Raw genomic sequence first — 10844 nt, forward strand, 5'->3', positions numbered from 1 at the left:
TACAGAAAATTGTTACTGTTGCATTGTAGTGGAGCTCCATATAAACAGGTTGGCTGAACCCTTCAGTTCAGTTCTGTTCTGGCCTGTGAATAAACAAGAGCTGTTTGAAGAATCGCTGTGTCGTCTGATATGTTCACCCACAACTTAACACTTGTCTGCCTCCACAGTTGGAGGCAACAGTGCTTTCGGATACCAGTTGCTGGAAACCACGCTTGTGTCCGTGTTTTGCTTGCAGCGTTTCCCACAGGCATCTGGTGGGCTGCTGAGAAGAGGGCGCTGGACTAGATGGGCAGATGAAGATATTGGACTTTTTGGAGTTGGCTGACCTTACTGGAAGAATCCGCAATCAGAAAGAGGAGAAATATCAAGAAGATTGGAAGAAATTTAAGGAATATCTAGCTAAATATTATAATATAATATAAGTGGAAACACCTGCAAGTATTAAATTGTTTTAGGATTAAAATATGTTGAATTGTATAATACTATGGATTGAGATTATGATGAAACGAAAGGAAGTTAGTAATTTGAACTAGTTAATTATATTAGAAAGTGAATATTGGAAAATTGCTAAAATGAGACTTAATGAAAATCAGTTAGGAAGGATTCAAGGAAGTCATTTAATAATGGAAATTAATTTGGATTCTGATTGGAAGAAATTTTATATGTTTGTTTTCTTTTTATATTTTTTGTGTTGTGTTGTTTTTGTTATAAATTTGGAAAATTAACTAAAAAATTGATGATGATGATAATAATAATAATAATAATAATACGGTAATAATAATAATAGAAGGGCCATTTATTAGCGTGCTCCTGCAGGCTTGTTTTATGCTCTTATGAGGTTCTGTGCCAGCCTTCCAGATGCATCCACTGCCATCACACCTAGCCTGAATGGCAGATTATCTGGGATTATGCGGGGCGGGATTTGTAGCACAAAATATCTGGATGGCATTAAACTAGAGAAGTGCGCTTCAGAATAACATGGAAGAGTGGGTAGGCAGCATTTCAGGGGGAACAAGGCTCATTTTTTTTGAGCAGCAGAGTGTAGTCCACTTGACTTGGCCACCTTGTCTCCGGAGAATAATTAAAATTATTATTTTTAATAAACAAAGAATGCTGCTGCAAGTATACTAGATGGTAAAAAAAGGTAAAGGACCCCTGACAGTTAAGTTGTGGCGCTCATCTCGCTTTACAGGCTGAAGGAGCCAGCGTTTGTCCACAGACAGCTTCCGGGTCATGTGGCCAGCATGACTAAGCTGCTTCTGGCGAACCAGAGCAGCACACCGAAACGCTGTTTACCTTCCTGCCGGAGCGGTACTTATTTATCTACTTGCACTTTTTTTGGTGTGTTTTCCAACTGCTAGGTTGGCAGGAGCAGGGACCGAGCAAAAGGAGCTCACCCCATCACAGGGATTTGAACCGCCGACCTTCTGATCAGCAGGCCCAAGGGGCTCGGTGGTTTAGACCACAGCGCCACCCTTAGTTAGGCCTGTATTTCTGAAATTGATAATTGCAGTTTTGTGAGAGATGCTGCAGTTGTAGGGGTAAAAACTCACTCCAAATTAGCTAATTATGTTTCATAGAACTGAGGTATTCTGGAGTAGGAGACAACTTTTATAAGATAAAACCCCATTGGAAATAAGATATTCTGGCCACCCTCCTAACAGGCACACTACTGTCACCACATAATTGTTTCAGAGTTGAACCCTGGGGGGGGGGGGGAAACACTGTTAAACTCAGTTTACAGGCAATCTTGGCTCAGATTAAACCCTAGTAGGAAAAGGAGAGAAAAACTGCAGGAGGTTGCTGTTTCAAACAATTGGTAGTCTGTAATTTTTGTATGTTTCAAGGGTGAGCTTCAAGTTTGGGGAGATGCTACTTGCAATATTTTTGCTCCCTGCTTTGCTAAGTCACTTTTGTTAGGAAGGATGCTTGCTGTGTATATAAAACACAGTAAATAAAAGTCAGAATCAAGAATTTTAAAGCTCAATAAAAAGAGATGAGAAAAACCAACAATAAAACTGACATTTTAAAAGCAATTAAATTAATAATAACATTATCACCAAATCAGGGCATCACTGTTACAATTACGTTAATATGTGTTGTATGTATATTAGTATTAATCACTGTGAAGAAGAAACAGCCATTTTTTCCTCTCCTGTGCATTCTTTTTTCCTTTTCTCTTTTTTTGCGGCTAGTGACAGTTGTAATACATTCAGAAGAGACAAATATGGAGCTATGAGAATATGAAATCATTAGGTGACTAGGACCTTAATAAAATTTGACCTTGGTTTGTTGGCAGTTCATGCAATTCAAAATGAGCTTTTTCCTCATAGGAAAGTTAGAAAACGTCCCTCTAGGGCTGGACAAATCCTAAGAATATTACACTGGCATCTAGAGATCTTAAATATTTAGCCCTGTGTTTGAGGGCTTTGTGGGATAATGACAGCACCTTGAATGGTGCACAGAAGGTTACAGGAAGTCAGTATAGCTGTGCTTATATAATGCTGTTGTCAGGCAGACAGCTGCATTTTGTGCCAAGCCTGGGCTCTGAGCAGTCCCGAAGGGCAGATCATGTAGACCACATTGCAAGTGTCTATCACCAAGGTTGTAATTATGTGAACGATTTTCGCAAGATCCATATCTGCAAACTAGCCAAAGCCTTCCCAGAGAAGATACCGTGTGTGAAAAGCTCTGTCGCCCATCTCCGTTATTTCAGTCTAAGGGGCAGCCATGGATTCAGCAGGACACCAATCCTAAAAGGGGGCGGACCGTATGACTTGTCTGCAATTCATCTCAGCCCCTTATCTATCTAGTTTTGTTAAGTTGTGGGTGAACATATCAGACGACACAGCGATTCTTCAAACAGCTCTTGTTTATTCACAGGCCAGGCCAGAACTGGACTGAACTGAAGGGTTCAGTCAGCCTGCTTATATAGAGCTCCAGTACAACATAACTGTAACAATTTTCTAAAACTATCCAATCACTGAACGTCACTTTCGATCCCTTATTTGCATAACTATCTACAGTATCCCCCTGCTGGCCCAGGGTGAGAACTTCAGTACATAACAAGTTTGTCTTTCAATTAGCAGATTGCTTCCCTTGATTAGAAGTGCAACCAGAAATAATTTTCCAGTGGTATCCCCACAAAAGCTAAACACAATCTGAAGGGCAAATGTGCATGGTGATTGGAAATGCAAAATGATAGGTGCAAACTTCATTCCTATTGTGTCAGAATTCAAGAACAGAGCTATTGCAAACTGCTCCTAGGCCTTCACACTTCAATCTGTTAGAGGTAAATGGGAAGGGGTGGGGAGATTTTCCAGCAGCAAATGGCCAGTTTCTGCTGCTGTTATTATTATATATTAAATTTCTATACCACCCTTCATCCGAAGATCACAGAGCAGTTTATAATATAAAAACGCAGAAATACATACCATAATAACAAACAAAAACAGTAATCCCCCCCCACAGTATTGTTGTGCTATCAATATTAAAAGCTTCCCTAAACAGGGAATTTTTCTCTTTGACATCTGGTGGGAGGGCGTTCCACAGGGCGGGTGCCACTACCGAGAAGGCCCTCTGCCTGGTTCCCTGTAACTTGGCTTCTCGTTGCGAGGGAACTGCCAGAAGGCCCTTAGCACTGGACCTCAATGTCCGGGCAGAATGATGGGGGTGGAGACGCTCCTTCAGGTATACTGGACCGAGACCGTTTAGGGCTTTAAAGGTCAGCACCAACACTTTGAATTGTGCTCAGAAACGTACTGGAAGCCGGTGTAGGTCTTTCAAGATGTTCAAGGTGTTATATGGTCTCGGTGGCCGCTCCCAGTCACCAGTCTAGCTAGAACAGTGTTTCCCAACCTTGTGCCTCCAGCTGTTTTTGAACTACAACTCCCATCATCCCTGACTAGCAAGACCAGTGGCAAGGGATGATGGGAATTGTAGTCCAAAAACAGCTGGAGGCACAAGGTTGGGAAACACTGAGCTAGAAGACTGGAGGCACAGCAACCATCCCAACCACTCCAGAAGCAGATGTTGCCAGTCCACACATGCTGCTGTGCAAGCAAAGATATTAAAGCAAGGGTAGCCAACATGGTGCCTTCTAGAATGATGAACTACAAATCCCATCATCCCTGACCATTGGCCATGCTGACTGGCACTGATGGGAGTTGCAGTCTAACAACACCTGGAGGGCAATGCGTTGGTTGTCCTTGGTCTAAGTCAGGGTTTCCCAAACTTGGGTCTCCAGCTCTTTTTGGACTACAATTCCCATCATCCCTGACCACTGTTCCTGCTAGCTAGGGATGGTGGGAATTGTAGTCCAAAAAACAGCTGGAGACCCAAGTTTGGGAAACTCTGGTCTGCCTTAAAGTGGGAATGTTGGTTGCTTTTGAACCCCTCCGTCAACAGTATTAACAACTGTTAGAACTGCAGCCTTTAATCGAATACGTGGGAAACTCTTGCTTTGATTAATGTTAAATTATTTTAAGTTACAGGTAGGTCGCCGTGCTGGTCTGCCGTAGTCGAAACAAAATAAGAAAATTCCTTCCAGTAGCGCCTTAGAGACCAACTAAGTTTGTTATTGGTATGAGATTTCGTGTGCACGCACACTTCTTCAGATACCATACTTAAATTATTTTAAATATGTGTACTTATAAAAGCTGCAGAGGGCAAGAAGTCCCAGTATACGCTTTCCTCCTCCTCTCTCACATAGGAAGAAATGCGTCTTCTAAGATGGCACCAACCCCAGCATAGACATGTCCTACCTAATTTCCTTCAATATTGGTGTATTGCGCATCTACAATTGTATTCGTTTTCAAGTGATGAATTTATTCAACCATTTAGGTGATTAAAGGACTAAAAATTATTTTATCAGACGACAGCTGTAGCAACCATGCTAACATGCTTGGATTTTTAATCTTTATTTCTCTAATGACACTGGTGCCTCCTGGAGTATTTTGTTCTGCAAGCCATAACGCATTTTGGAACTAGCTGCTCTGTATCTCAACTTCTGGCTGAGTTGCTCTGGAGAGAAGGAAAGCAAATATAGCCCTGATATTTTGTTTTCTGTTTACTGATGCTTGTGTTTTTATAGCACGCTGCATGTGTGTGTTTCTATTTTCTTCGGCATGCCTCCCTCAAACAGGCACATGACATAACCAGAGGTTTCGCTTTTTTATCATGACTGGATTAAACAGGGAGAGGGTGGAACATGAGCTTCTACCAGAAGATCAAGTTCGCAAGTGTGAGTGGGAACAGACCCAGCTGCAACAGCGATAAAACAGGATCCAGACCCCCATTGTTCCAGCTCAGATCTGAATGGTTTTTGCAGCATAAAAATGTTCCCCTGCGTGACGAGAAACAGTCAACTATGTCCTGAGCCTGATGGTCCGGATGGAGAAGAAATCAGCAACTACAGCTGCAGACTCCATTCTCCTCCAGAGAAAGACTGCCACGTTCCGAGCAATTCCAAAGGAGACCGCACCTCGGACACGTCTAGTTCTTCTTACCGTTCAGCACCAGGTTCAGAGGAAGTGGAGAGTTTCAAGGACTGTGTCGAATTCTTTGAAGAAGCTGGAGATTGTCTTGAGGAGTGCACTTACTGCGACTCAGAACATGAGCAAGGAAGCCTAACAGCAACGCCACTCCTTCCTGCAACTCAGGCAAGCCCTGCTGATAGGATTTCCAAGGTTACAGCCAGCCAACTCCATGGGACTTTGAATAGTTCCAGCGACGTCTTACGAGAGGGCCTGTGCGGCACAAAAGGGAATACTTATGCTGCTACATCTGGAGGATCCCGAGGTCGTTTTCCTTTACGCAGGAGCGAGACATTTGGCGAGTCGTTGCCAGTCCAAGAGGCGAGAGCACCGAGCCTGCAGGCGGACCCCAAGGGTACTATAAAAGATCAAACCTGCAGAGACCAACTCTGTTCCAGTGGGAAGGAAAAGCAACAGGTTCAGATGTCAATCAAAGCTAAGAATAGCTCAGACCCAGTGTGCAGTGGTAGAATGGGGCTAGTCACACGGAGGCTGCAGCCAGGAGACAGCGGATCGAAGTATTTGGATCATCCTGCACAATTCAGTTCCAACAAATCCAAGGAAATGTTACCCAGTGCACGCAAGCCGAAGAAAAGCAGCCTTGGCAGCCGAGTGCATGATCCTGTAAGTAGCAAACCAGCATGCCCCAAATATTTTGTTGAAAATCCCTGTGTTTTGAGTGACTCTGATGAGGCTGATAACGAAGTAGAGAAGCTTACTGCTCTGTCCTTCCAGAGTCTCTCATGCCCACAAGGCAGCTACCTAGATATGTACAGTTCCAGTAACAGGACATCCTCCAGCCTGTCCAATTCCTTGCCAGAAGATAGTAATGGAATGAACAGGTGGCCATTATGCAGTGATCAGAGGAAAACAGTGGTGGTTGGCCACGCGAAAGGAAGCCGGCTATTCCCAACAGCCAGCAAAGCCCCAGATACAGGACTGCTCAGTGGCGTCTTGGGGAAGGAGCACGCTGAGTGCATCGATGTCGCCCTAGAGAATGCTGATGGCAAAAAGAGCCTCTCTAAAAAGAGAATGGTGCCCAAGCGTCAGATCCAGTTAAGGCGGAAGGAGAAGAAGGAGACAGGTTTTTGCGCTGCTGGCGACTGTGCTGCCCTCCAGCCATTCACACAACCACGAAAAGAGTCGTGTGTGAAAGCGAGAAACATCAGCGATGAGTTTAGGCTGAATTATAAGCAATTTCTGAAAGCCGCCTCTTTGAACAACGCTTACAGCAAAACGAGGATGGCTTCTAGCCTGGTGAAAAACGTTTTGGCTAAAAAAATGCAGTATGAACACAGGATTAAAATGGAACAAGCGTCTGTCCGAGGGAGCTCAACCTCTTCTGTCCCTTCGTCCATCAGCACTGACCTCCCAGGGGACAGTTTAGAAGGCAAGTCAAGTTCTCTGTCTAAGTCGGACTGCAGTTTTTCAACAGAAGAGGTGCAGAGCCATTCCACCAGTGAGAGGTCAGAGCCCATCACAGTGAATAAAGACGGCGTGGACGCCTTGAGGCCAACGAAAGGAGTTGTGCTCAACGAGCAATTAAGGGAGAATGTCTGCAAACTGAAAGATACATTTACCGAGCTGAACGAGAGACTGAAGTATCAAGAAGTCGCTCAGCTGAAAAGACTCCCCATTTTGGCAGACGGGGCTGTGAATGTAATAGAATCAAGCAACACCAGGAAGCAGGCCGCTGGGGTAAGGAAAGAATACAGGAGAGCCCGAGCTGTGTTTGAGTCCATGGAGGCTGATACGGAAAGCTTGGCTGCAGTTCCGAAATTTGCAAAGCCACAAAAGCCATGGCCAAATCTGAAGCAGCGAGCCATTCGTCAGAGCAAGCACATACAGGCAAAGGAAGAAAAATTCCCCCTGAAACCGAAAAGTCTTGTGGTACCCAAAGATGCTCCCAGTAACATCTTCACATCCAAAACCAAAGAAATGAAACTCATCCCTCAGATCAAGAATGAGCATAGTGCTCCAAATTCCTCTAGGCACAAATCTTTGGACAGAGTTTCCAATGAGCGGAGGCTGCCCACATTTCAGAGCATGAAACTGTCATCTGTGGCTTTTCCAGCTTCTGTCAAATCACACAGTGGTGAAAAATCAAATCCCCCAAAAACACCTCACACAGGGGAGACAATTCAAACGGAAAGCAAAGAGAAGGCCAGAATACATCAGCCCAGAGGTGTAAGAAAATTAGTGAAGGACACATATAATCTTGGCTTTAAATCTTCAGACAGCTCCAGTGTAGATCAGGCATCCTATTCTGAAAGCAAAAGTGAGAACAGCTTAATTGTGCTACCAAAGGAGCCCCCAGCTGTTTCGCCTCTGTTCATACGCTGCACCTCAATATGTCGGAAAGATGATATGCAAACAGCAAACAATGCACAGGAGAATAAGCAAGACCAAATGGGGGACATCGATGTGTCAACGCTTTCTCTACATGATCAGAGCACAAGGAGCAAGGAGTCCACTGATAATTCTAATCCCACAGTACAGACACACGAAAATGTACCTGTATGTCGTCCAGAAAGCAAATGTTCTTCAGTGGGTGAACCTGCAGTGCACATTACTACAATTCAGTCCAAGAAACTTGTTGAAAATAAAGAATTTCCGACGCAAGTTGAAAACAAACAAGTGCCTTATGAGCGGAGTGAAATAAATGTCAGGCCTTCGTCTACAACTGCCAAGAAAGAATCTCAGCTTAATATTAAAGTCAACAGTTCTCTCTCCAAACAGTCACACAAAACTGAAACTGACTATTTTCCAGCTTCTAGTTGCTCCAGACTGGATGAAAGGACCATGAAAGATTCAGTGCCACAGTCTAAACATAGTTTGTTGAGAGAAACCCAAGATGCTGCTTCATCAGAGTCTCTTAGGATCCCATCTTCTACCTATGTACGGGAAATCACAAGGAGAGATAACGGGTGTGGAACCACAAGCTATATGAATGACCCTTGCAAAACCCAAGAAGCCGAGTTGCCCTATCAGAAACATTTATCCAGCGAGTTCTTCTCAGTGGCTTCCAATAACCTTCAGAAAGACGAAAATATGTTTCCAGAATCTGGATCATCTCATGGAAGCTGTAGGTACCCACAAGCCATCAGGCCTCCAATGACAAGCACCCAAAACATTCACACACAGACTCAAGAAAATAGTAATTTTTCAGATGGTAGATATGACTCTACAGTACAGGAAGACACCAGACCCTTGCATAAGCACAACAGAATACAGTCTGATTGTGTGATTTCAAACAGTCCACTAGCACCAACAGACTACACTGAAGGAATCAAGGTGATATCAAACTCCTCTTTTACTCCATCAACCTCTTATGGAAAGCTCCACGACCCAGGGTGCGACAACTTCAACAAACATCAGGCAACAAATGAACAGTATTTTTCAGCTACCCAGGCTGACAACACAAATTACTTAACGATTCCTGTGAAAACCCATCAATCTGAAGCAACTGTTAAACACCCAGTGCCTTTGAACACTGACAACAACTCTTTCACCTCCAATGTCTCCTTCCAGCCGAGTGGAGAAGCATCGGGAAATAAAATAAGCCACGAACTTTTCCCACCAAAACAAATGGAGAGGAAGGCACCCTCCGATAACGTGCTATACACTCACCCAAGCCATGGGCAACTCCCCCTAAGACTTGAAGAGTCTCCTAGCTTCACAAGAAGAAATGAAGGAATTTCTCCATCTGGTAAGAGTGCCCCAAGTCCAACAAGGCACTTTCATCCTGCTCCTCCTGCAGCTGCAGCTCCTCCTCCTCCTCCTTCTCTACAGGGACACAGAAAAATGTTGGTTGATCCAGAGAGTGGAAAATGCTACTATGTGGAACCGCCGAGGCAGCCTCAGTTAAAGATGCTTTATGACCCAGAAACAGGGCAGTACATTGAGGTCCTGATACCCCCAGTCCCACTATCGTCACACAGCGGGCTTTACCAGTCTCCTTTCTCACCAGTGGTCATGAATCCAGGAGGTTATGGACCACCTTACATGTCGTACTCTGGGTTTCCTGGGTTCCCCCCTCCCCCTCCAGCGATGCCCCCCACCAACCTGGATCTTCAAGACCAACAACCCGCTCCAGAAAATGCAAACCTCAACGAAAATTACAGCCATTTTTCGAAGAGCGACGTTCCTCCAGCTACCCAAACCGCCGATGGCAACTACATGGAGAGTTTGTACTATATTCCCACTGGAATGAATTCAAGTCCTAATCCCAATCAAACTTTATTTTCCCCACCTTCAAGTTCTGGTCCTTCTGGAACTGAAAAGGGGCCCTTCCTTAGGATGTGATGTGCAGCGCGACAAGGGCAACCGGGAAAACTGTTTTTGTATTTCAGATAATTCTCTTCTTCTTCTTTTTTTTTTTTTAAAAAAGGTCAAATCCAACCTCCTTTCCTGGAATCTGTGAAAAAGGAATGAAAGGGAGAGGGAAAGCTTGGCTTCCTTTAGTTCAGTTTATTCTGCTGTTTGGGCTCTGAAGGACCCAAAAGAGATAATGGGGCTCCAAAAGTTTACTGTGCACCTCAGTGGCGTAGTAAATTTGATTTTAATGTAAACATCCCTGGCAGTAAAGGGCCATATTCTGGTGCTAATTGAAGCCAATGGGAGTTAGGTGTTGACTTCAACGGGACCAGGATTCAGCCTATGAGGTTGTCCTCCTCTGCAACTATCAAGTTTGTTCCTTAAGGCGTGCTATAAGGTATATGATTGAAATGCTAAGTCTATTTCCTGAGGAGTCCAGTTAGCCAAAGCTCTTGACTCTTCTGTAGAAATTAAATGTTCATCCAAACTTTTTGAGATTTGATACTTTTGTATATTTATGCACGAATCATGAATTCAGGCTTCCTTAAATTTTCATGGTACCTCACTTCACTTTTGCCATCAGAGCCCAGTCGACACTAGCATGTTTCTATCAGCGTAAATGTTTTGAAGATGAGGGGGTGGAGATATGTGTAGACAGCTGGGAATGGCAGACATGGCTTCTCCTCAGAGCTTCACATTTTGCTAGTGCTGTGCGCTGAAGAGGCTGGCTGCATCCTTGGCTTGGTAAGTGTCAAAACAAAACATATTTGCTAGCCCTCAAGTGGGCCAGATGGAAAAGGAAGACAGCATTTTTTAATATTTGTCTCGAAGAGGGCATTTCAGCAGGGGCCGATTGTCATGCAAGCTACACATTCTGAAATCCCCTCTTCCGCACAACTATTAAAAATGGCCTCTTTGGGGCCACATCCATTTAAAGCACCTCTTTAGTTTCTCCCAAAGAATCCTGGGTTTGTTATGGGTGCAGGCAAATGT

General features: G+C 44.2%; 1 protein-coding gene across 1 annotated transcript; it reads left to right on the forward strand.

Annotated features, from left to right (window-relative positions):
* Nucleotides 1-3986: 3986 nt before the first annotated feature.
* PROB1 (proline rich basic protein 1) lies at nt 3987-10338 on the forward strand. The gene has a single exon (XM_083729908.1). The coding sequence runs from the start codon at nt 5337-5339 to the stop codon at nt 9837-9839; it is 4503 nt and encodes a 1500-aa protein (XP_083586034.1). The 5' UTR covers nt 3987-5336; the 3' UTR covers nt 9840-10338.
* The last annotated feature ends 506 nt before the right edge of the window (nt 10339-10844 follow it).

This window comes from Podarcis gaigeae, assembly GCF_964106915.1.
Source record: "Podarcis gaigeae genome assembly, chromosome: 3".
NCBI lineage: Eukaryota > Metazoa > Chordata > Lepidosauria > Squamata > Lacertidae > Podarcis > Podarcis gaigeae.